This window comes from Podarcis filfolensis (genome assembly GCF_964270895.1).
Source record: "Podarcis filfolensis genome assembly, chromosome: 9".
Taxonomy (NCBI): Eukaryota; Metazoa; Chordata; class Lepidosauria; order Squamata; family Lacertidae; genus Podarcis; species Podarcis filfolensis.
This window is the reverse complement of record NC_139610.1, coordinates 40,803,468-40,830,950: the sequence shown is the minus strand read 5'-3', so window position 1 is coordinate 40,830,950 and position 27,483 is coordinate 40,803,468. Positions and strand designations below refer to the sequence as shown.

The 27,483-nt window shown below is 40.8% G+C and overlaps 1 protein-coding gene across 2 annotated transcripts in view; it reads right to left on the bottom strand.

The window, feature by feature from the left end:
* Nucleotides 1–612: 612 nt before the first annotated feature.
* The window catches only part of TTC29 (tetratricopeptide repeat domain 29), a 105,724-nt gene continuing 78,853 nt past the window's right edge, over nt 613–27,483 (bottom strand). For both annotated transcript variants that reach the window (XM_083631256.1, XM_083631255.1), the window contains exons 12-13: nt 2,191–2,254; nt 613–817 (exon numbers count right to left, since the gene is read on the bottom strand). In XM_083631256.1, coding sequence (XP_083487382.1) covers nt 817; nt 2,191–2,254 — 65 coding nt within the window. In that variant the 3' untranslated portion in view covers nt 613–816. The remainder of the gene's footprint in view (nt 818–2,190; nt 2,255–27,483) is intronic.

The following is a 27,483-nucleotide window of genomic DNA, read 5'->3' as shown; positions in this document are numbered from 1 at the left end:
CCGTTTACCTTCCCGCCGGAGTGGTACCTATTTATCTACTTGCACTTTGACGTGCTTTCGAACTGCTAGGTTGGCAGAAGCAGGGACCGAGCAACGGGAGCTCACCCCGTTGCGGGGATTTGAACCGCCAACCTTCTGATCAGCAAGTCCTAGGCTCTGTGGTTTAACCCACAGCGCCACCCGCGTCCCCATCTCACAGTGTAAGAGGGGACAAAAGGCAGAGCACTGAGTCTGGACACCCTGCAATGGAGGCAATTTCCATAAGGTTTCTAAAGTCTGCAGCCACCCATGAGCATGCCATAGACACAGAGAAGATGGTGTGTGCAGCAAAGCTTTCTTCTGTGCTGCTGAAAGAGAATCCAGGAGATCATTGTGAACTTGTGAAGTTCACTTGGTAAGTTCCGAGGCAGCACCAGCTATAATCCTAACGGACAAAATGCAAACCAGTTACTTGACACATGTACACCTGAGAATATATTTAGTGTTCTTTACAGTATCTAGTTGGACAAATCCATCGCATTCATTCATTTTGATGGAAATGGAGGCACCAAGCAGTTAATTGAGGGTCACCTTGTAGAATAAGGTGCCAGTTAGGCAATGAATAAAAAGTAATTTTCTTTTGGAATTCTTTTAATGTGCTGCTGTATGTTGACAATTGTGGATATGAAAGATAACACACATTAAAACATGTATCTGATTATACTTGCCATGTGCTCCCCTATTAACGTTCCAAAATGAAATGCAAACTTTCATTGTGCTTCTCCTAATAAGTATCTTCTTAAACTCATTTATCAGCTTCAGAAGCTCTCCGATAGATCTACAGAATGGAAAACAAAGTGAAACGAAGTTAACTGATGTTCACATTTAGCTCCATTTACATCCCCTTTAATTCCTATACTGGACCACCTATCCGTCTGCTGTACAGACAAATATGTACAATATAAACAATGGAAGGCAGCAGAAATTTATAAAACTGACAATATTCTTCCTAATAGTCATCCTATGCCCATGTCAGCCTTAAAGGAAAAAAAATGGAAATATACCACATACATGGATTCAGTTAACTCAGAAATCTCTGAATTCCAAAGGCTCAGTATCCAATATTTACAAATTACTAATAAGCTAGGTTATGGTTCCTCCCAGGGCCTTAGGATATCCTGTGAGGGTGACCTTGAATGTCAGATTGATTAACATGAACGGGATCAAATTTGTATAAATGCTTCACTAAAAACTAAATAATATAGGATTCAGTAATCCACTCTAAAAAAATACTTAGGTGGTATTAGACTCCAGAACACCTTTTCAAAATCAATAAAATATCTCTCCACTAAGCTGACAAGGCCGTAATACTATTGGAACTTATATGCATATGTGGTGGGAATGTGAAGTTTTATATAGTTTTTGGATTAAGGATTTTACCACTATCTCTCAAATAACAGATAAATCACCAACACCAGATCTAGTCTTGGCCTTGCTTTCACAGAAAGCAATGCAAATTCCAGAGAATCTTATAAGACATTGGTCTTTTTTTTCATGAGCAGCAGCCAGAATGTAAATAGCAAGTCAATGGAAATCTCATTCATCTCCCATGGTTGATTATTGGTTTGATAGAGTCTGGGATATAGATCTCCCAGAGCGTCTCACCTATAAAAGAAAAGTAACCAGGGGAGACTTCAAATCAGATCATTTTTATGCTATTTGGCCTAATTTCTGATATATGTCAATATAATAGAGATGGAGCACAGATCCCCAGAGGTTCAATTATGTTTGTGGAAATGATATATTTTAGAAGATTAGGATAAAGTGATTTCTCAATGTCTTGGACTGTGATTATAAAAGAAGCATTGCATGAATCTTTCCTTTCCTTCTCCTCCTTTCTAGTTTTCCTCCTGCCTCCTTTGTATCAGTATGCTTGATGTTGTCTGTATTTTGCCTTTATTTTAAAATTTAATAAAGTTTCTTTAAAAAAAGTTAACTGGTTAACGTTGAATTGTAAATGCATTTCTAACATAGCTTTATTCATTCCATTAGGAATAAAGTATCTGGATAGGATAAATAAAAAATGCGTAATAAAAACATATCCACGATTGGGTTAAAACTATTTTTACTGACATCCATATAAGATGTAGAATTGACAGCATATACAGATGTGAACAGAATGGATATCTGGCATATAGTTAAAAAAATTACCAGACGAAGTCTGAAGCAGCAGTGGATCTAAGTACACGTTCAACATTTTCTTCTGTCTTGCCACCTGAAACACACATCAGTACTTGAGATGCTTCACTTGCTACAGAGATTACAGGTAGAAGTTTCACTTGCTGGAACAGAGTGCAGAGTGGCTCTACTTGAGACCTCTCCTAGTCCCAGGTCATCACTGCTTTCTACACATGCTACAAAGCCCTACTCAGGCATTGTTTCCTTGCATATAAACAGCCACAGGAAGGTCAGTGGAGGCACAATGGCCAGCCATGCCCCATGTTATTCCTGGGCCCCTTACAGGATGGGGGTCTGAAACAGAACCGCCTCCTAGATGGGAAGGCTCCCCACAACTTTGAAACACATGTGCACCATCAGTGTTCTAAGCTGTGTGGGGAGCTTCCAAGAGTAGAGGATGCTCCTTGCTCCACACCCTCACTCTCAAATCCATGGAGGACTGTATAATAGAGACCCAAGGTGATGCACTAAAGGGGATTGGGCTTGGCAGCACATCTCCACTCTTGCTCATGCTTGCCTATGCATTTGAGAAAACAGAAAGCAGTAAAAGCGCTATTGTGACGAGTATAGCCAAGGGAAGTGGGGACCAATTATTCTGCAAACTCCCCCCCCCCCGGTTCATCAGGTGTTTCTGCTGCCATGTGCAGATTTTATTAGTGATTGCATTTAATCAGCATGCCAGCATCACTTACTCCCAGTGATACCTACCGTGCTAACATTGTATGCTCTGGCCTATCAGGAAAATCAAGAGATCAGGACGAGCAGAAGTTTCAAGAAAATTGGAGTAAATATTTGATGTATATATAAGAAACAACTGTAAATCTTTGAAGACACTGGTAGGGTTGGAATAACTCTTACAGCGTGTAGTTGATAATATGATATATAAAGTATGTGACATTAGAATTTTATTTGAAACTTACCAAAGAAATGGAGGGAAATCAGAGGCATGATAGAGCCTAAGTTAAATATTTAACCTATATATGTGTAATTTATGAATGGATGTATGTTTACTGAAAATCAATAAAAATTTAATTTGCAAAACAACAACAACAACAACAAAAAACATTGCATGCTCTGGCACCAACCACTTCTGGAACCAACCATTTATACACAATGCCAAGCATGTGAAACATTGCACAGGGTAATGGTCCTTTCAAAACCACTCCCAGCATTGTTTTTAAACCAGGGATAACATTTCATGTGAACTGCAGGCATTGTGGTCAAATATTTTGTGCATTTTTTGACCCTAGGGTGGTTCATTAGCTGTAAAAAAAAAAAGCTTTAAGCAGTTAACACATCTACATTTTTGTCAGTTAATTGATTCATTTATCATTTAGATACCAATAGATCTGTCTACAATCAGACTCCCACTAAAGGTGACTTTAAGACATATTGAAGGAAACACAATATAACACTCCATTTAACAAACAATAAGTTTCTCCTTAAGAAGGAAAGTCCTCTTAGATATTTTCCTTTTAATTCCCTACTATAACAGCACACCAGAACTTTATTAAAGTGTCTTAAAAAATAAGCAAGCATTCAGCTTTGCCAATTAAATTTTGTGCTCACTGATTAAAATTGGTCCCTACAATTTAACCAACCAAAGCTTTACTTGATTAATCCACCAACCAAAGCTTGCAGCTCTGTTTCACAAACATGCTTTGGAATTTCCCAGTAGTTTCTTCCTATAAGTAAGATGTCAGTAATGACAGTAGCTTCTTAAAAACACACAGTGAACTGCCTTTCTCTGCTGAGCTATATCTCAGTGCTGTGGGCTCCATTTGGGATGTAGAACTGACTGGTCTTCTTTCATCTTAGACATAGAGTTACAGTCTCCCAACCCAAGCAACCTATATAAGACATTTTATTTAGACATAAGAGAGACAGATATTCCAGGCAAGGAGTCTTTTACCACAGCTGCATGGTTCAGAAGAACCCAGAGTTTTTGAGATGACAGCCTTCTTAACTGAGAAATTGAGATATAAAAAAATGTAATTCCAAATTGACCACATTGTAGAGTGCCAGAGTTTGATTAGTGTTACAAACTTTGACCTATGCACCACAGGAAGAAGTCTGATAGGTACTGCCATGGGACCTTAATTTTAGGATTAATCAAAGTGTTGGATATTCATTGTACACTCACCATAAACTGAAACTTTCTGTGTACTGAAAATAACTCAGAGCCGACTTTCTGTAGCAGCCCATTTTGCTGAAACATCTGAAGCCCATGCAACATAGAAATATGTCATGTGTTCAAGTTATGCTAATCACAGTATTTAATATTATAATATGTTATTAATCCAGATGCACATACCATACACTAGCGTTCCCCAATCTGGTGTCCTCCAGATGTTTCAGACAACTCCCATCAGTCTCAGATGTTATGGCTAGTGGTCAGGGATGATGGGAGTTGTAGTCTGAAACATCTGGAGGGCACCAGGTTGAAGAAGGCTGCTAGAGGCCCCATCTACATAATATCTAGTTTTAGCAAGGACCTCATTAGCAGCCCAGCAATTAGCCTGGAAATTTATGTACCCTTGGCTAATCGATATCAGTATTAGAGAAGCATTGAACCTTTTTTATGGGAAGGAAAGTTATGCACAACTTCAGAGTTAATTGTGACACCTTCCAAAAAAGTATGGGCAGAGTTCCTTTGAAGCCTGTGGAGAAGCAGTAATTTAAAAAGAAAGGAATAAGTAATTTATAAAGCAGCATTCCTTTCCCTGTTAGTTTTCCATTACCCCTTCATTTTTATGAGTGACTTCTGGTGTATGCAGATAAATAGGCAATAACAAATGATGGGAGTTAATGTTACAGAGCTGAACTATTTACATAAATTTAAGCAACAGTATTCAGTCAAATTGCTCCTTCCTGTACAATGCTGTAAAAATATGACCCTTCCTCTCTGCCTCCTCAGTGAAAACTGGTTCAAGTTCCAGTTAGCTCCCATTTCCCTGGCTTTCTGATGCCACTCCTTGGTCTTCTCACTAGCTTTGTTCAAAATTCTGTCACCTTTTGTCACTCAGGCCATGTGGTATGTTCTCTGTTAAACCCATTCACTGTAACCCTGAAAACTGGATCCAGCATGACTTCCTCATTCCTACCTGCCCTCCCTTGCTTTACTCTTGCTTTACTCCAACTTCTTATTCTGAGATATCTGTGCCTGCAGCCTTCTCTTTTCCAGCTTTCCCACCCAAAGGTTTCCTGTTCCCTTAAATGCCAGTGTTTTCACTCTTGCTACTCCCATTTGCTTGGAACTCCCCCACAGAAACCTAGGACTGTCACCTCTCTCTTTTCCTGAAAACTCCTCCTAAAAAAATGTGATGCCTTTGACACATCCTCATCTTCTACTGAAACAAAGCATACGAGTAATGGGCACACGTTCTTCCCTGTTTTGGCCTTCAACTCCTGTTTCCTCTCTTCCCCTCTTGTTACCCTATAAAGTGCCATGATACAGTCACAGACTCACAGAATCAAAGAATTGGAACAGACTACAAGGCCCATCTAGTCCAACCCTCTGCAATGCAAATATTTGACCCAACATGGGCCTTGAACCCACAACTCCGAGATTAAGAGCATTATGCTCTCCCAACTGAGCTACCCCAGTTAACAATAGTATCTCTTTAACTTTGTAGGTTTATTGCTAATTAATGGTCGATCGTTATGTTGCTTTAAGACAGGGGTAGCCAACATGGTGCCCTCCAGAGGTTGCTGAATTACAATGCCTTCATGGGCCCTGCTAGCAGGGGCTGATGGGAGTTGTAGTTCAACATCAGGAGGGCACCATGTTGGTTATCCCATGCTTTAAGATAACCAGCAGTTGAACACTGAACTATCACTTCTCTCCCTCCCCTGCTTCTTTGCCCACTATTTTTTCCCAGGTCCAACATTTCAATCCACTAGACTAATATAAAAACTGAAAATTCAAGAACTTTGGAAAATTTAACCCATTATGTATTTATGGTACTCTGGATATTCACAAAATTATATGCACAAGTTTCTCACACTGAAGCAGTTTCAAAGGAAATTAAACCAATAACTGAGCCAATTTTTATTCTGCTTGTTATGCTATATTTTAAATATTTGAGTATAGCACACATAAAATAAAACTCAGGTAGTATTGCTTAGACTTGCAAGATTTTCATGTTCATTTTCTGTAATTCCATTTGTTGCCGTCTGCACTATATTATTTGTTGACGTGTGAGTTATCACTTCAATAAGTGTAAGTGTAAACCATATACATGCTATTTCTATAGTAACATACATTTGATAAAATCTGACCAGGATCTGACAGGATATGCAGTCTCTTCGATTTGGCATATTTCAAGTGACAAGAAACATTTCCTTATTCTGCTCTGAAGTTTATTTGAATTTTCAAACAGTCATGCTTTTGTGGTTTAGCAAAACACAATAAAAATCACTGTGGGAAATTGCCACAATTAGACATGGGTATAACCTCTCTGAAGTTCTCCTAGCACAGTAGGGTTTTTGCACAGTTTCCATGTATCTCCATGGAGATGGTGCAGGAAAATCTCATGGAATAATCTTAATATCTGTTTTTAACCAGTATTAACAGCACAGTTACTAATTGCTGCTGATTTTAACTATTATCAGAAGTAAAGGTCTGGAAACAGTGACGGTTTTATCTGGTAGCTTTATTAAGATCCAGATGAATGAATATGTAAAATTTGGCTAGGCAAACCATTTTTATCTAGCACATTCCATTAAAAAGAGAGAGAGAGTATGCAGTAAACTGCATATAAGGGTTGTGTCAAAGTTTACAGAATAGGACCCTTGGTAGCTAGAATAACATTTCCACAACAAATCAAAGGTATTGTTCTCAACTTACATGAATATACAGTAGCCATTACCTTAAATTTAAGCCTCACAATGAGCGTCAAAACCACTGTGGAGATATGAAAGCCATATTGTATCAGTGCAGTCTGCAGAGATTTTTTTCTTGCAGCTTTGCTGTGCTGAAATATATGTTGCACTTGAAAGCTAAAGGGATTACTTTTGAATAGTCATCACAAAGGTTGATTATATTCGTATATCATTTAGCTAGACCCTGCAGGCTATTATTCCATTAGCTGTGCTTGTCCACTCCTGCCCTGTCAAAAAGTTGATCATGTAATGTGAAAAGGCCAGACAGTGTGTTAAACTATGAGAAGTGCTTCAGAAAAGCACAAGAATACTCTATTTAAAAATAATTATAACCCTATTCAGGTGGCAGTCCTAAATGTATTTATTTAGAGACAAGCTACACAGAGCGACCGGGTTTATGACTGGGCTGAAGAGTCTAGCAAAGATAAGTACCAGGCAAAGTATGAAAGAAGGATTACATGAGACCAGGGCTTTTTTTCAGCCAGAACTCACCAGAACTGAGTTCCGGCACCTCTCAGGTGGGCACCACTGCCATTATAAGAGAACAAAGGAGTTGTTCACGGTGAGTTCTGGCACCTCTTTTTCTAGAAAAATAGCACTGCATGAGACTACTATACATAGTTCAGCTATCGGTTAAACAGTTCAAAAACACACATTAAGTGTCGAGGGTCTACAGAACTGCTGGATTTTTTAATCACCCTGTCAGCATTCCAGAATAGAACAATTTTAAGTCAGACCTTAGCTTGCCTTGGAGGCTTAGCAGATTCAGTTTTGCAGCTCTCATTGGCTTTGTGTCTGCTGCCTAACACAAGCAGGTAGATTCAGCCTTTGAGCATCCTGTCCTTTCACCATTTCTCTCAACCCTTTGTCCCCCTGCTCCATTCTTCATTGTTCCCAAGGTTCTGCCTTGGAGGTCAAACCATGTTTAATGCCAGGCAGTGGAAGCTGGTGGCACTTTGACTTGGCAGGGCTGCAATTTCTAACTTTGTTGTTTTCCTTACAATAGGACTTCTACAGCAAAGCAAAACAAGCTTCTCCAAGTAGGAAACACTTCCTGATGCTTCTCTTGATGGAGAGGTGTGGCCATCAAGGAAACAGCTCTGAGCATCCTCAGAATAGATATTTACGATTCAGATAGGTCTACCAGGTGTGCCCTTGCAATTCCCCTTAGTAAGGAAATGGCCTGGTTTGCCCTAATGGACCAGCCTTCTCTGATGCCAGGTCCCTGGGGAGACACAGAACTGGGAACCTGCCTAGAACTTGTCCCCTGCATAAAAATGCCTAGGCACAGCTCTGATGTGGATCAGTAAGCTAGATCTTCTAGAGTTTAACAGACAAGCAGTCCTATGTTTGGTGGATACAGGGAACAAATAAGGAAACAGAACAAATGAAACAGAACAGTAATATTAAATAATAAATACCAGAAGGAAGCCATGCTAAATTTGTTGCAGCAAAAAACCCATGGTGTCTTGTGGGCACCTTGAAGATAAAGGCTTGGATCTTATGAGAATCTAACTTAAGGAAGTTCATGGAAGTCAAATTTCCTCTCCCCCTGTAGCCAGCTGCTTCCCACCTCATAAACCTCTCAGGACAGTTGAACAATGTGAGATACATGGGATGTAATCCACTGGGAGCGGTCAAGTACAACATTACAGTGGTACCTCGGGTTACAAACACTTCAGGTTACAGAGTCTGCTAACCTGGAAATAGTACCTGGGTTAAGAACTTTACCTCAGGATGAGAACAGAAATCGCACGGCGGTGGCGCGGTGGCAGCGGGAGGCCCCATTAGCTAAAGTGGTACCTCAGGTTAAAAACGGTTTCAGGTTAAGAACGTACCTCCGGAATGAATTAAGTACGTAACCAGAGGTACCACTGTACCTGTTTTGCTAGAATGGTCTTGCAGGAGATGTTGGTCCAGTCAGCTGAACTTCCTGTTACACCTGGCTGGAGCATCCTTCCTTGCATGTGACTAGTAGGTGGGCGTGACCTTTCCAGACCTGGTAAAAGGCCATGTCTCACAGCCACCTCCCTCTTTTCAATCTTCTTTTTCGTCCTGCAAACTTCCTGATTCACCTGGACTGTACTGCTGGCTGCCAGCCATCAGCCCAACCGCCAGGTTATCTCCCATATGGGGTAAACCTGTTTGTACACGTTTGTAACTTTAAGCTTAAAGCCTGCCTTCAGGGATCACACTGTGCTCTGTCTGATTGTGAGTAAAACTACTTTTTGTTCCTTATGAATAAGACTGTGGTGTCTTTATTCTTTTAGGAGGGATCAAAGGGGTCTTACCAGGAATAATAGAACATATCTCAATCTGGGCAAGCCAGATTGAATTGTCTATTGTCTTAAGAGGCTCACACAAGTCTGCAACCAGTTTTCTGCTGCGCAAGGGGGGAATGCTATCTGCTATATAAAGAAACTTGCTAGTGCAAGTTAGGAAGGCTATTAATAATCAATGTATTCTCTCCTGCCACCCTCAACATTCCCACAAGATAGAGCACAGGGTGTTGCTGGGGGAGGGAAATCACCCCCACATCCTACCCTATATGGTTCAGAAGGACCACATGATCCTCCAGAGAGGTTTTTTGGGAGCATAGGAGGATACAGAGTATAGGAGGGACAGGAAAACGTCCTTTCATGAACCTCCTCAAGCCTTTCAGATTTATTGCTGCATAAACATTTTTCACTAGGGCCTAATGTCCAAAGAGAAATTCTAAAATAACCAACTACCGTAGAGAATGATTCCTGTCACTAGAAGGTATGTTAGGAGTCATCTGCAAATGAATACAAAACACATCTCTCATCTTCCATTCCCTTTTATATCACATTTTATATTACAAATTGTAATTTTTGTGCTGAACTTCCTTTGCGCTTAAAGTCGGTGCTGATCAGTTGGCACAGGAGAAGACAAAACAACTGCATTATCTTAGCTCACTTACTGTTCAGATATTTCAGCCCAATCTAGATAAAATAAAGTACTAAATAGAAGACTCAGTGCTTCTTCCAGAAGACTTAAGGCAGAGAATCTTCTGCTTTTATTATTCAAAGTTGTTTAATGTAGATTGTAAAGATGTTTTATTTGGGTCTCTTTGAAGCAATGTATTATACAGAGCCATGAACGAGTCTTTATGAGCACAAGTGGGAGTCCTAAATGAACAGCGTTTGGAATGTTTGACTTTGAATAGGTAGGTTTATATGAGCAGAAGGCTTGATTGTTGGGGCCCAGTTTATGAATTAGAAGGAGGATTTATTTTATACACCTTGAAATGGGAAGTCAAATCTTTTGGGATCCCGGTAAGAACAATTTTTGAGCTGAGATAGAAAACATAATGGAAATCTCTTCTTCTGCCACTATTACTATCTATTTATTGAAAACAGTTTCATTCAAACTTCTTCATGAAACTATTGTGGCTGTCAGGGGCAACTCAACTTGAAGTTTGAACATCTTTTTGGCTCTGAAAAGTAAAAAGGCCTCAAAGGCTCCAGAATAGTGTATTCTTTCTAATTTGCGTAATGTGGTAAAATGTGTGCATGGATTTGTAACTAAGGAGGGAAGGTGTCACTGCAAAATTTAGTTTAGGTGGAATTAAAAGGCAAAGCTCCCAGATAATCAAGACAAAAAGTCTTAAATTGCTGAGTTAGAAGAAGAGTTTGGATTTGAAGAGTTTGGATTTGATATCCCGCTTTATCACTACCCGAAGGAGTCTCAAAGCGGCTAACATTCTCCTTTCCCTTCCTCCCCCACAACAAACACTCTGTGAGGTGAGTGGGGCTGAGAGACTTCAAAGAAGTGTGACTAGCCCAAGGTCACCCAGCAGCTGCATGTGGAGGAGCAGAGACACGAACCTGGTTCACCAGATTACGAATCTATCGCTCTTAACCACTACACCATACTGGCTCTTAAGCAAAGATATGGAATGTATTTGCACCTGATGAAGAACCATGGCTCAATGATATCCCTTTTCCATGCAGAAGGTGTAGATTCAACCCCCAGCATCATTAAGTAAGACTGGGAATATCCCATCTGAAACCCTGGAGAGCTGCTGCCAGTATGTCAGTATGGATCTGGACGGGCCAACTGTTTGGCTTGGTGGGAGGCAGTTTCCTCTGTTCCTATTATAATGATTTATATATCCTGCCTTTTAGAATGTGAATCCTTCCAAGGCAGCTTACAAATAACATCAATGCTCGTTTTAAAACGAAACAAAATCAACATATAGCAAGTCATTAGACTTCTTCCTCAGGTTAGTTGGTTGTAGTTGACTCAGCAGTGGGAGAAGTACAGGCCAACTGGAACAGGCTGTGGTGACTTAGGTTTTTATACTAAAAAATCCACGACAAATTTATGAAGAATAAGGCTACTAGGCATGCTGGCTGTGCACCATCTCCATCTGTCAGGGACTGGGCAGAGGAGGAATGGTGGAGACTGCCTCCCCAGCCTGACCCTTCCAGAGAAGAAGACGACAGTTCAGAATTACAACAGGGGTTTGAGGGAGATCACAGCTCAGAGGAAGAAGAGGGGGAAAGTTGGGAAATAATGGGAGAGGAGGAGGAGGCAGAACCGGAGTAGCAGCTGGCTGACACGTTGTCACTAGAAAGCATTCCAGACCCATCATCTCCCAGAACCCGGCGAGCCTTAAAAATAGGAGAGCAAAGGGCTCAGAAGCAAAAGGCCCTCAGTGCCAGCCGTAGAAGGGATGACGAATGAGGAAGAGGGAGAGAAGGGGAGGGGAGAATTACTCAGAGCAACGCCATTATTCCGAGAGGCCACATTCCCAAGCCTCTCTCTGTGAATACTGAATAAAAGACGATGGTAATGACTTTCCCTTGTCTTGTCCATTCCTGCCAACCTGTTGTGGGGGTTGGTTCCTCTGCTGCCTGGCACCATCTTTCATGTCCCATAGGCATCTGGTTAGCAACTGTGAGAACAGGAAGCTGGACAAGATGGGCCTTTGGTCTGATCCAGTAGGGCTCTTCCTAGATTCCTGATCGGCATATTAGCAGTAGTGGTTCTTTTTGTGCGTGTGCAGATCAACATAGATTTGTCTTTTCTAGAAATGTTTAAGGTTTATTCAGTACAGAGGCCTCTTCTCACACCTGTCTACCTCAGAAGGCCTGTGTCTTCGTTTGCTAATCAACAGTAACAAAATATTAGTAAGAATGGACAGTTTCAGTCTGAAGCTAGAAACTTTTGTTTTGGCAACTCTGACAATATTTTGCCTAGTTGCTTACAGACCGTGTGCCATCTGAGTTATTTAGAGATCACACCAAGTTTCCTCCTTGAAACTGGCTTTTCAAGATCTTAGCAAATGGTATTTTATGAAGGTACTGAAACTGAAGCCAGCAAAGCAGAGAAAATCCAGGAATGCATCTGCAACAAAATGGGATGCCAGGGAGATTTTCTGTAAGGCTAGAGTTTTGCTTTAAAGCTTTTAAGGAGCATTAGCCTTGAGTGCCTCCCTTCTGGGTAAGGAAGTGTGGGAAAAGCAGGTTGAAGATTCTGATGCTTTCAGAGTACAGGTAGAGTTCCTGTCACTGAACCTTACAGAAGAGCTGGTTTTCCTGCAGGAAAACTCTTCAGGGAGAAAAAAGTCACCCTTTGAAGCCATCCGGTTGTTCCAGTGGTATCTGTGCATCTTTGCACAGGGTAAAATCATTTTCCTAGTAGTGGCAATTAGCTCTGTCTCTTAATATGGACAGGGAATATAAATGAATGTGCAAGCATCCATTTAGGGAGAGGAAAGAAAAAGCATTCCCTGCAAAACCTTTTCTTCTTCTTCTTCTTCTTCTTCTTCTTCTTCTTCTTCTTCTTCTTCTTCTTCTTCTTCTTCTTCTTCTTCAAGGAAGCCTATTCTGCAAGGAAAATAATGTCTGAGAGTTGTGGAATCAGCTAGTATGGAAATGGAGGGCATATCAATATATAAAGTGGTGTCCCAGAGCTAGTCACTGGGTTCATGACCGTATCCTTACCCCATAGTGCCATTTCAGAAACTAAGTGCACAAGGGGACAGCAGGGTCATGTCCTGCAGCAATTGGAGTTTTTCTTTTTCTTTTCTGACTGTAGACTTTGGTTTTGTAGTTTCTCGTTTCTGTAGTTACGCATTCTGCATTAACAGCTTGCCCTCCTCTCATTTCAAGATGTTCTGCAACTCCCGGCATATGCAGGTGGGTTATATATTTCTATATTTATTTACAAGACTGCTTTAATTCTCCAGGTTTGTGGCACCAACCTATTGGTCTATTCAATTTGCAATACCCAGACAGATAAACAGTTCAATCTTACACATCAGAGGTAGACCTGAGTAAGTTCAGTGGGATCTACTTCCAAAGAAGTGTGTACAGGATTGCAGCCAAGGAGTCCTACATGATCCACTGTGGTATACAGTGGTACCTTGGTTCTCAAACATAATCCATTCTGGAAGTCTGTTCGACTTCCAAAATGTTTGAAAACCAAGGCGCAGCTTCCGATTCGCACAGGCCAATAGCCAATAGTGAAACAATAGCCAACAGCCGCATTGGATGTTCAGCTTCTGAAAAACGTTTGAAAACCAGAACACTTACTTTTGGGTTTTTGGTGTTGAGCCGAAACGTTCGAGTACCAAGGCGTGCGAGAATCAAGGTATATATAAACTGTAGGTGCAGTCTCTTACACATTCATGTCAGGAACCATTTGGGTCCACCCTAGCTCACAGTCAAAAGTGTGAGGTCTGCTCTGAATGGTGTTTCCCAAACCAGACTGCTTGCAGCTCATATATCCTAAAAGGCTGACAAATAATTTTAGTCCTGGACCTATATTCAAGGCACTGAATTACCAGTGACACCAGCTAAACAGGTCATTTTGCAAACAACACCTGCACACTTAAAATGCAGAGTGCTTCACTGCTCACAGATGTCCCTTTGCACTAAGTTCTGGTAACTGTTCTAGCTCACAACCAGATTTATGAGCCCTGCATTGTCTACAACATTTTCTTATACAAAGGCTATGCTTGGCAGGCATAAAGGAATATTATCTATACATCATGCAAAACAGCTACAGGATGATAGCAAGCCAGCAGACTAGAAAAGGATCATATGACCAAAATCTGGTTTGGTGTAGCAAACTGCTTGCTACTGTTCAGTTTAATTCTTAATCTTTGCTTCTTTATTTAATTTCTGCCTACTTTAGAGACCTGCTGTAGTGCAGCAGTTTTAAAAAAATATCCACATGTACTCATGAGGCTCCCCAAAGACCACTAACTTGACACGTAGGCCATGACAGCTAAGCTTCGACTAGCAGGAAACCTAATCCAGGGTTTCCAGCATGTCACTTGTTGCCTTTATTTCATTACACTTTGACTCAGCTCCTAATGGATTCAGCTTCATAAAGTCTGTAAAAAGAGGGGGGGGAAAGCAATTTATTCATGTTTCACGAGAGCTCACTGAAGACCAGAAATTTCTCTAAAAATGCAAATCATTTTGTGCCACGTAAGTGGGACTGGGCAGCTAAAGCTCTTGGAGGAAGGTTCTTTCCCAGGGCTAATGTTTTTATACTCCGTGATAGAATAAATCGATTCCTTTATTATACCATCTCCTTCGCTCTCTTTATTTCCTAAAAGAACGTAATCCAAGGTACTAAAGAAACATTCTTCACCACTTGTTAATTTTGTTATTAATCCCCAATATCTCAAAAAATAAACACCACAAATACATGTAGAAAAAAAGATCAATATGGATCCCTGCAGCATCAGGTTAGCAAAGGGAGATTTACTAGGAATTCAAGATGTAAAACACTGATGTGCAAAACTAATCCCTTACTTATGTAATAGGACTGTATATACAAGCGCAACATAAACCAGGAAGAAACTATTACAGGAGAGACACGTTATACTTGTATTGCTTTAAAAACAACCTTTCAAGTTCTTATTTACGGAGAAAGTTGAAGTATTTAATGTCAGCCTGTGCTGCATGTCAAAAGACCAGTCACCCTTGCTAACATGCCACAGATAGGCTTTTAATAATACATGTAATAAAAATTACACTTATCAAGTATAAAGCAGGCCATAAAAATAAAGCAACATTCATAAAAGCTAGAAAATTATAAAGTATTGTTATCACTTGTCCCTACTGCTCAAGGGAGGGCCGCTTGAAATAAAATTCACATCTAACAGCAGTCATGACCAAAGTAGCTTGGATATCAGTTCTTGCCAAGTTAACACTCTCTTCCCCAGTTAACACACACACACACACACCAGCACACTCAGGACTTTATGTGAAGTCTGCAACTTGGTCCTCACATCCTTCACTCTGGAGTCTTTCAAAATAGAAATGTAGTCACATGGATTGTTACCCCAACCTTTCCCACCTTAACTCTCAGCCCCAAAGGTGATCCTAAAGAGGTAGGTTTCACAGTGTTTCCGGGAGGTGCTTAGGCTTGGAATTGGGAGAGTCTGAAGTGGGAGGGAGTACTGTAAGTGAGCAAGCACTATAAACGCCCTTTTGTGTCATTGCTTTCTAAACGTAGAAAAATAAGAAGTGCCTTGTTGGATCAGACAAAGACTTTGTCTTTTTACCAGAGGACAACCAGAGATGCAACAGTAGGAGGCAGCAATGCTTCTACTAGTTGCTGGAAACTACAGGAGGGGAGAGGGAAGCAGGTGGAGCTGTGGGTTAAACCACAGAGCCTAGGGCTTGCCGATCAGAAGGTCGGCGGTTCGAATCCCCGCGACGCGGTGAGCTACCTTTGCTTGGTCCCTGCTCCTGCCAACCTAGCAGTTCGAAAGCATATCAAAAGTGCAAGTAGATAAATAGGTACCGCTCCGGTGGGAAGGTAAACAGCGTTTCCGTGCGTTGCTCTGGTTCGCCAGAAGCGGCTTAGTCATGCTGGCCACATGACGCGGAAGCTGTACCCCGGCTCCCTCGGCCAATAAAGCAAGATGAGTGCCGCAACCCCAAAGTCAGTCACGCCTGGACCTAATGGTCAGGGGTCCCTTTACCTTTTACAGGAGGGGAGAGTGCTCTTGTGCTATATTCCTCCTTGCTGGTTAACCACTGTGAGAAAAGGATTAGATGGGCCCCTGGCCTGATCCAGCAGGCACTTCTTAAGTTCTTATGAGAAGCCCACAAGCAAGGCATGAGTGCAGTAGCACTATCCTGTTCATGTTCCCCAACAACTTCCTCAAAGGCATCCTGAGACGTGTTTCTTTTAGGGCAGGAATGGATGTTGTAGAATCATCTCATTAAACACTGTACAGAGATTTAGTCAGACAGGTATGCTTTGTGCATGCTCACGCCATTTATTCCTGACACTCATCATTTCTAATCATGACTATACATTTTCCTTCTCAGTAAGCGAACTGACAAGAGACTCATCTTTACACTTTTAATTTTTTTAAAAGAGTCATCCAACCACAAGATCTAGAGACCTGTTCTTCAATATGAGGCTACTGCTTGGAGTTTCACACTTCTGTCGCTTTTCAAATTTCAAGTGTGTGGTCTCCAGAACTGAGAGGATTACAAATAGGAAGAAGAACAGAGAGAGGTAGAGAAAAATAATAATATTGGATATGGCTGTAGAAGGGCCAGTCTGTTATCTTCAGTACTTCTCCTTCCACCCTTTGCCCAACTTTTGGAATCTGCTGAAGTTTTGATGTATAAAATATTTGTTTACGTAACACCTGCATTAGAGATCTGAATTTTAATTCTACATTTGTTTCAGCTTTAACCAGGACATGTGATTTATATTTCATCATTAACATATTGCATCCAAGTTAAGTTCCGAATAATGCTCTGAGGAAATCCAAATGAAAAAGATTACTCAGGTATATTGCACTGACCTTATCTTTCAAATATCCGTGACGTAATTTTTAAAACTGGTTACTATTTCAGAAGTTATTTTCCCATTGTACAAATATATGCAAGTTATCTTCCAGAGCAGACTTTGCTCACTGCATGCATAATCAGTGCTGAAATAAGAGCAGCATGGAGTGCTCATAGATTATATTATTTGAGCATGGGGTGGGTCAAAGCTGCCTTGTATTCCTTTGGGCTGGATCTGGGGACTGGACTGCAGGAGATTTTAGTTGAGTATTACCCCTAAACAGGTTTTTTTTTAATACGTTCATGTCTGTTGCTCCCCTTTCACTTGCTCTAACTTTGGTGTAGTGTAGTATACATAATTTAAATAACCAGAGAATGTCTCTGGGCTTGAAACCACCTGCTGGCTTATATTAGCTAATTAATGGTGATTTATCTGAGTTACTAATTTGAGTAGAGCTGACTGCCTTCAGGATTTTTTGTGAACGTTCTAAGGATTTTGATTATAAATATGCTTACTTGATGGGCACTTTAAATACTTTAAAAAATATTTGCCTGCCAGTAGAAAAGGGTTTTTTCACGCTAGTACAAATAAATTACCTTGCATTGTTTTCTATTTCAAATAATATATTCAGGTGGTTTGTTTATGTTGGTACACAATTTTATCTCTGTCTGGTTCCCTTTCATTCTCTTTCTCATATTAGGGATTATTTGCCTAGCTTCCAAACAGTGACCATTTGAAAAATAGTACTGATCTCATACCCAGAAAGCTTAATCATTTTCACAAAAACTAATATAGCAGATTCATTTTAGCCAAACTTCTTTATCATGCTGGCCTGATTCCCATGGCCTTAAAGTGTGGATTTAATGGTGGTACAATCTCTGAGGTAGAAATATAATAGAACCCTCTCAGCCTATTGGATCTATGTAATTTCTCTTTTTCTCTTCTAGTCTCAGTGTCTCTTAAGGCAATCTGCTCTGAAGACAGCAAAGTAGGCTAGCCTTTTCTTTAACTGTGTTCCCATTGCTACTTATACTAAACAAAGAACCAAATCCCTAGATATGTTATCCAGTAGACATCTGTTAAATACACAATCCTAGAGGGGAGTTTACTCTATTAACAGGTTTATTCTTTTGCTCCACAGTTAAGAGAATCTATTTCTGTGTTTTACATTGGTTCCTAGTACTTCACTGCATTAGAATACATTGCTCATGCATTGATTACGGGATGTATTGGGGATGGATAAAATTCTGATATATATTTATAGTCAATGCCAAGTATATTAACAACAATAACAATAGCATCCTGTATATTCCTGGTGCTGTTTGCAACAACCCATTAATCAAAACAAGTGTGTGAAAGGAAGGATACAGTAGTGGAGAGAAATAGGTAAATGTAAAGGTAAGGCTAGAAAATGTGGAAGATGAATGAATAGGGTAAAGTATGCATATGCCACTTCATCAGTACAACAAATAGAAAGGATGTGGCATGGCTTTCCATAGACAAGGTAAGCAATGAATTGTGCTGCTATGTACTGCACCTCTTCCATATACCCTTCTGCCATTTCTACTGATTCTCATTTCCTCTCTCTCTTGAGAATGTGGTTCTCTCTCAGGTGTTTGATTTTCTAAACCTTCCAATATTCTTTGATGTGGCACCCTCTGCTCTTTGTTTATTACTGCTATAGATCCCTATCTGACCTCTCACCTATCACAGTTCCAAATTCACCCTCCTTCTCTATGGGCTGTAGATGCTGTGCCAGAAATGTTATTTACTCTTCCTGGATTAGTTCATTAATGAGCTCCAGCTATTTCAACAGATTTTTATGGCGACCATGCAACTTCCATGCACACTTCAATAAGTCACATGCACAGATCTCAGAACTGTTTTACAATTCTTTAGAGTTATACAAGTGAAAAATACTTTGCCATTCTTGATTATTTGAACCAAGGTGTAGCCAATGTAACCATTCCCTGCTGTTCACCAACCAAACCTCAAACTCAAACCAAAATCTTATGGAACTAACTTTGTGCTGATCATCGAAATCCAACTTGAACAGAATTGGTTACAGAAACCCATACAAAAAGTCAATATTTTCAAGATTATTTTGGCGGGGGTGTGTGTGTCAAGTTCCCAACACTGGAGACTGGAAGATTTCAGGTAGGGAAATCTTAAAGTCTGAAAGCCAGCAGGGGGAAGCTGTGGCCCTCCAGTTGTTGTTGGGCAAGAACTTCCATAATTCCTCAGCACCAGCCATATTTGCTGGAACTGATGGAAGCTGGAGTCCAACAATATGTGGAGGGCCACAGGTTGCCCATTCCTGCCTTAAAGGGACATAAAACCAAGAAAAGCTCACAGGCTTCTGCACAAAAACTTCATTATTCCTAATGTTCTCAATGGGACATATTGGAAAAAGTCTACCTGTAAGGATATCAGGGGGTTACTCGAGAGCAATCAGGCAAATGCCTCCCTGGTCGGCTGTAGAGCCTCGTTATTTGTGCCAAAAAACCTTCACCATGCAGAGCACCACTATTCCGTGGCTCGCTCATTCACTGGCAGAATCTGTGAGTGGGCGGTCCTTAAACCTTCCCCAGCAGAGTAGTTTCTTGACGCCCAGTCTGCGCCTCCCCTCTCTGCACGGAAGCCTACTGCGCAGGGAGGGTGTGGGTAATGGAGGACCTCTCTCCTCCCCGCTTTGCTCAGGCAAGGTGTCCTGGCACAGCCTCGCCTCCACCAAGCCCTGAAGCTTCTCTCCACTGGAGGTGTGGTTACTCTCCTGCGCTGAGGAGGAGCTGCTTCCCACGATCTTTGGGGGCTCTCTGTAATCCATCCGGCTTTCCCCCTCTTGCTCCTGAGCCGATGGCAGTTCCCTGACACTACCCATGTAGAAGAAGAGAAGAAGAGTTTGGATTTGATATCCCGCTTTATCACTACCCTAAGGAGTCTCAAAGTGGCTAACATTCTCCTTTCCCTTCCTCCCCCACAACAAACACTCTATGAGGTGAGTGAGGCTGAGAGACTTCAGAGAAGTGTGACTAGCCCAAGGTCACCCAGCAGCTGCATGTGGAGGAGCGGAGACGCGAACCCAGTTCACCCGATTACGAGTCCACCGCTCTTAACCACCACACCACACTGGCTCTCGGACAGTTTATCAGAGGCTACATTTGGGAGCAGCATCTTCAGGTATCTGAGCAAGAAGATAGCCTCTACTGCAGCAGCACAATACAGATGAGAGAAATAGATTTTTGGTGCAATTTTCTGCACTCAAAAAACCTGGCACTTTACAGAGTTGTCATCCAAAAGGAAAGCTCACTGAACTTAGCTGACTACTCCCTGAAGACCAGTTTGCATTTTATTTTACGTAAAGAGTGCTATAAAAATAAACTGCAGTGTTTTTTTGGGGAAAGGGGGGGGGCGTAATTCAAGAGATTTGCTGCTTCTACTATGGCACCATGTTCTCCTAAATTTTCTCACTGACACACTAGTGAAACTCTGCAAATAATGGTGGTGAAAATGCTTATAACCCAGTCAATTCTGGTTTTCAATAATTTTAAGATTTACATCATCTGATCATTCTAGGAGCAAGCAGGGTTCTATTTGGTAGGATATATGTACACTACTAAATTCAGCTTGCATTCTGCAAGCATATATGTATCCTTGGCGACTGCTGTAAAGCCTTGCCTCACCCAGTCTGAGATGACTTCAAGTGACTGAGTCACTAATGGGGTGGAGAAATAAAAAATAACTGAAGTACTTTCACAACACACAACCGCTTTTTAAAGATGGGGACAATGTTTGCCCACCTCCTATGATGGAATTCAGGAGAACAACTGAGCCCTACCCACCGTCCACTAAGATAATGCAATATAATCATTATAACAATAGTAAGAATTAATCCAGTACAAACATACCAATTATAACCACAACTGTATAAAAATCAGCAAAAGCCTGGGAGAATGGAAAAGTATTTCCTTGATGCCTGAAAGACAGAAGCTCAGGTGCAAGGCAAACCCATCTGGGGATGGTATACAGATGCCACCACAGGAAAGGTCCTATGCCCTATTCTACCAATAAAATCTCTAAAGGTGATGATTGTAGTAGTGGGTAAACTAGAGCAGGGCCTCTTAGTAACACACACACACACAATATTGTTGTAAATGACAGAGGGACAAAAATATATCTGAAAATACCAGATTGCATCCAATTAGGTTGCTCCATTTGCTACCACAGTGGATCTTCCCCCCCCCCCTCTCTCTCTCTCTGTCCCCATGCTTTCTAAATCTTTTCTGGGGATTTCCCAACCCTTACACAACACTGAGCTAGATGGTAACTGAACTGGATTGGTTAATAAGAATGGATGGATTTTATTTTCTTTTCTTTACATTGGAGCTTAGATATCACTTGCCTGCTAATGTGAATGGCATTGTTGTCACTTTACTGTTGTAAAATGGCATTTAACACTTTTAAATTATGGAGATGAACAGATGGGCAATGAAAGTGGATCCTGTGAGCCCTTATGTTTGAAAGAGACTTCAAGGCTGGAAGGATATGCACCAAACACCAGTGGTCTGAAGATCTTACTGCCCTTTCTACAATTAAACACCTATCTTATATTTGTCAATCTCATGCAGAAATCTATTTGGACATCTGGACTACTTATATTAATATATACATTTAAGTCAGGATTGATGTGTTATTTTTTTGTTAATGTGAGCTGACATTGTTCTTTTCTCTTCTATTTTATTTGCATTAAATAAAAAAGAAAGAATATATCAAGGCAAAGTGCACTAACAAAACTAAGAAGGTTTTGTAATTTGAAACAACAAACTACTAAAAAAAAAAATCCAGTATGTATTCAGTGTAGAATGCTGTACAAGCAAAATTCCCAACATGTTATTACAAACTGTGAGTAGATTTCATAAAACAGCAATAGCAAAACAAAGGAAAAGATAACATTGGTGGGCTTTTCCTCCAGCACATCCAAGAAGACTAAGCTATGAAACTGTGATGGAAATATTAGAGCTGTTATGCCTAGGAAAAAAAATGCAATGATCATTTCATTCTTCCTGTCTTTTAATGCTCTAGGGTTTAGGAGACGAATAGGAGCAATAAGTTCACTTTGCAGAATTAATGCTGTAATTCTTTATCATAAGAGCAAAGCATTACCTCAATCTGATTTTTCTACAAAATGGTTCAAAGTATTTTTAATGATGGCCCTAATTTGTTAACACCTCCTAAATTATTAATCCCCCTTTATATTCAAGTAGTTATTGCATGTCATAACAATGTATCTATGCAGGGAAATTTAATAGTATTTTCTGCATATCAAGAAAAGGCTTGTTCTGCAAAATGCTATTAAAATTGATAATGAGCTAAATATTTGCCATAGCAAAAGCTGAAATTACTGTATCAATCAACCTGGGTGCTCTTATTCAATAAACAAAAATTATCACATTAACCTCCCCTAGTTTTAAGTCACAAAATGCTTCCCCACGCATGTACACCTAAGGCCTCAGACTGGTTTTCTAAGGCAGTTACCTTTTGCTGTTTTCAACTGGAGAGAATAATACAAGCTTTTCATCACCTTCCAAATTAATCTGCACTATGAGATGTCCAGTGGCTCCCCCCCCCCCCCGCACTGAGTTACGATGCTGTTACTAAGAAGCCACAGCGATAAGCAACACTCTTGAAGATAACCTTTTTACTTTCAACCCAGAGAACACAACCAAAAATAAAAAGCATGTACCTGAAAAGTGCCTCACTCTATAGCTTTTTTCTTGATTCCCAGCCCCCCCATCCAACCTGACAAAGTGCATTCCAGGACCAGAGCACAAAATACATAACTATAATCCACAGTACAGACACTAGGTTGAATCAATAGCTTTCTTCAGCTTCCAAAAGAAAAACAAATCACTCCACAACTTCATTCTCTTTGTAGAATACAAAGATTCTGAAATGGCTTATTGCAGAAAATGAGTATTTTTATGGCAATATTTTGTTGCTGCATTAAGCTGATTACCCATGCCTCAGAATGTGGCCAAGAGGAATCAAGATAAAGTCTCAAAGGAAGAAATTCAACTGAAAACGGGTCAATGCATGATGATCAATGCTCAACCAAATACAGTGGTTTATGAACTTAATCCGTTTCAGAAGTCCGTTCTTAAACCAAAGCTGTTCTGAAACCGAGGCATGCTTTCTCTAATGAGGCCTCCCGCAGCCAGTGCCCTTCCACTGTTTGGATTCCATTCTTAGACCAAGGTAAAGTTTGCTAACCGGAACACTACTAACTTCCGGTTTTGCAGAATTCGTACACCGACTAGTTCGTAAATAGGGCTGTTCTTAAACTGAGGTACCACTGTAATTGTGTGAAATCTACTGCTATATTATTAGCAAACTCTACCCGAAAACCAGATCAGGACTGTGTGTGCACTGTGTGTGTAGACATAACAAGCAATGTAGTAACTCATACTGACAGAACTCAATCTAGACCTGGAGGGTGTGGAGCAGCTAGAGATATTTCAATCAGGTGTTTTAACTGACCCATTAGGCAAAGCAGGAAAGCCTGAATCCTAGCATTTATATCAGTTCTTGTTCATCCAAAGGTTGCCTGCCAACTGCAAGAGCCAATGTTCCACAGCACTCTTTCCTTTTGCACCTGGCTCTGAGACTTCAAGTACAATCCCAGCAGGCAGCTCACCAGGTTAGATTCTGGAGCAGAAATGGAGACTGTGCAGGCCTCCAACATTCTTCAGCTCCAGCCAGCATGGCTGAGACTCCAGGCTGAGAGAACTGTAGTCCAGCAATGTCTGAAGAGCCAGAGGTTCCTCATCCATGTTCTGAAAGGTTTCTTGGTTCAAGCCACAGCTTTCCTGTCAAGCATATTCCTATATTTAGTTTTAGAACAGAAATGTGAACCTGTGACATGACTTTGGGTGTAAGCCATTTCAAGCTCACTTTTACAAACTCAAGAGAGAGCCGATTGAGGATCTACCTTGCAACTACCCTGATTATTGCAAATGTGTTGACGAGGCAAGTTTGAAATAAGGCAGCTTGTCTAAAGCCATCCAGTGAGTTCATCAGAGAGACAAGAGTGGCATTTGAAATATAGGAGAAAGGGATAGTGTCTTTTAATGAAACCCACAACTCCCAGACTTTGATTCTTTCCAATTTTAGCCAAACATACTCACCCTGGATTTTCATACCTGGTTATGACTCAGAAGTGCCATGTATATTGTCTAACAAACTGACAGAAAATGAGCGTGTTTATGACAGCGCCACAAAGAGGATGGCTCAGTCAGTAGAGCACGAGACTCTTAATCTCAGGGTTGCTGAGCAAAAAATCCCTACATTGCAGGGGTTGGAGTAGATGACCCTTGCAGTCCCTTCCAACTCTACAATTCTATGATTTAATGCGCTTATCTTGGATATACAGAATATTTAACCATGCTTCAGTAGGATCAAGAGTCAGGGCTCAGTCTACTTAATAGAACAAAAACCGCAGCAAGAATTTGTGCACCCCCAGTGCTTTAAAAAGCTTGTGCTAAAGGTTGGTACATTGGTAAGTACGTCATTTCATTTTTAAAGCAGCGGTTCGTGAGATAATGCTAAAGAGCACTTCAGCATTCGATAAACAAAAAAGGGCTGTCTGAAAAGCAGTAAATTTATTTAAAAGCACATCATATTATTTTAGACCAGGGGTTGGGAACCATGTTGGCTCCACAAGTGGCCAAACTTCCATGTGTATGCAGTTTCGACTAATGCACATATTTTCCCAAGCCACTTCACTTTAATATAATGCATTTTAATGTTATTGTCACCAATATATTCATTTATATGCACACTTTGCCCTAATATATGCATTTTTGTAAACACTGTTTGACTGGAGAACTGCACCACAAAATTCAGAGGCGTGCACATTACGAAATATGTTTGTGTTTCAGTTCTAGTATTGTTTTGGAAAGTGTTGGTTGGATCAGCTTTAAATGCAAACTGCATCAAATTTCTATCCTATCCCTAGTCTAGTCCAAGACAAGAAGTGGCATGCAATAAAGCTCGATGAAAAGGAATAATAGAAGAACATGGGAAAGAAGACAGATACAGGAGGGTTATGAGATGCTTTCTATTTATAAACCTTCAATTTGTGGCTTTGGAAAAATAAAGAGCTGTGTGAGAGAATGAAAATGCATAAGAAGTCGAAGCATAACACTTCCTTTGAAAAAGTTCCTTCCTTCTATACCGACGCATTCTGGAATTCTGGAATTCAAAGGCAGGGGAAATCACAGCTTAGGGCCAAAAGGGTTTCACAGTATCTTCACATTTACCACACGTGTTTTGGCACAGAGACTTTCTAAATCTGTCAACTGCAAGAACTATTCCCATTGCTCTGGCTTCCAAAACCAAGTGCAGTGTGATCCTAAGCATGTTTTCTCAGAAGTTGTTGCTACTGAATTCAAGGTAGCTTTTGTATCTAATTACATGGGGTTGCAGTCCTAGTTGGATGCAAGCCCTCTAATATCACTTGAACTTACTTTCTTGTAAGTTTGCTTACTTAGAGTCACTTCATCTGCATATATTGTAAGTGGTTCACAACAAAGCATGGCAAAAACAACAAAACAATTTCACACACACAATAAATCATTAACCATTAGAGCCCCACACAAAGAACAACTCAAGAAAAAGTGTTATTAATTTGGTAGGAGTTACACTGAAGGGTAGATTAAGAGGCTATTGGCTTGGATCCTAACTTCCTGTGAATGGAACTTGGCTTATGGAACATTCCTGCTGGAGAGAAAGGAGAGGGAGGCAATCCCCCCTGCCCTGCAGCCCCCTTATGCCCTCTCAAAAACAGCTCCTGAGGATTTCAGTAGCAGCATGGGACGCAGGGCTGTCTTTAACATGTGTGCCCCCGGGGTGCAAAGATCCGCCCAGCGCCCCCAAATTTAGTTTAGCCCCCAAGCAATACGTAACGTAATATTTTGATGTAAGAGTTAATTTTGCGTGCATGGCGCCGTTGAGTCTGACAAGCACTGCCGCTGGCGCGTCTTTGGTAAATGAGCGCACAAAGTTGAAAGTCCTTTAGTGAAACAGTAGGTATACATTTCGGTAACACCTAGGTATATATGTATTTTGTTTTCTAGCTTGATCAAAATTATTTATTATTTCACAACAGGTAGATAGTTAAGAGCTTAGGTGGCTTCAGCAGCAGGTGCCCCCCGAATTCGGCACCTGGGTGCTCCACACCCCTTGCACCCCCAGGTAAAGATGGCCCTGATGGGAGATAGCACTGGGAGCTGTTGGAGGGCATGGGGAAAATCAGTGAAAATAGCTTCTCCCGCTTCTCCCAGTATTAATATCCACTGGATCAGAGCCTCCTCCATTATTGTGGGGAGGTAAGGAGGAGACTCTTGAGAGTCCCATGGACTGCAAGCAGATCAAATCTATCCATTCTTAAGAAAATCAGCCCTGAATGCTCACTGGAAGGGCAGATTGTGAAGCTGAGGCTCCAATACTTTGGCCACCTCATGAGAAGAGAAGACTCCCTGGAAAAGACCCTGATGTTGGGAAAGATGGAGGGCACAAGGAGAAGGGGATGACAGAGGATGAGATGGTTGGACAGTGTTCTTGAAGCTATGAACATGAGTTTGACCAAGCTGTGGGAGGCAGTGGAAGACAGGAGTGCCTGGCGTGCTCTGGTCCATGGGGTCACGAAGAGTCGGACATGACTTAACGACTAAACAAACAAGGAGGAGATGAATTTAGGATTACTTTCCCTCATATTCAGAGAAATGTGATACAAGCAATTGCTACCAATTATGATTTTTTTAAATGGGAGGAGCTGTAAGGACAACTAAGAATCCAACTCCATGTTATTATCACAACAGCCTGATTGTTTGAAGCTTTTGTCACAAGTTGACTACATGGTAGTCATCATTGGGAAGAAAGTTCCCACATGATGGGTTTGTCACTTCATGAATGGTTTTTTAATAGGTCCTCTGTTTCTACTTTGAATCACTTGCAAATAAAAGATCAATCTGCCATTAAATAATGCTTGAAACTGCAGAAGGCTTGCTGTTTATGTAAACTTATATCAATATATTTCTATCAAAAAGAGAAACGAGTAACAGAAAATAGAAATTGTCCCAGTCTTTAAATGCAAAGGTTAAAATATATTAATCACTGTCTTTTTTCATTTGCCCATTTCAGACATCTGTCAATAGGACAAACTGATTTCTTTATCCAAGCTTCACAAATATAATATTAGTATCTTCAGAGAAAGATCTTGTCTGTGAGAGCTCCAATTTCATTGCCCCAACTCAATTACTGCATTCTTGAACTGAAATGTATTCATTTGTGGGCACTGAGGCAGCCAGTGGGAGGGTATTGATTGGAGTATAATGTCATGTGAAGCAGTAATGTCATGTGAAGAGTAAGATGAAAAAGTGTTTTCTGCTTAATGGGTTGGTATTAAGTAGGTGGGAACGGCTTCTAATTAGCCAACAATTGCTGTGTTTCCCAGTTTTCCTCCTTCCCCTCCTCCTGTCGGTCACCAGCTGCCAATCTCCCTCTCCCTTTTTGTGTGTGTGGAGT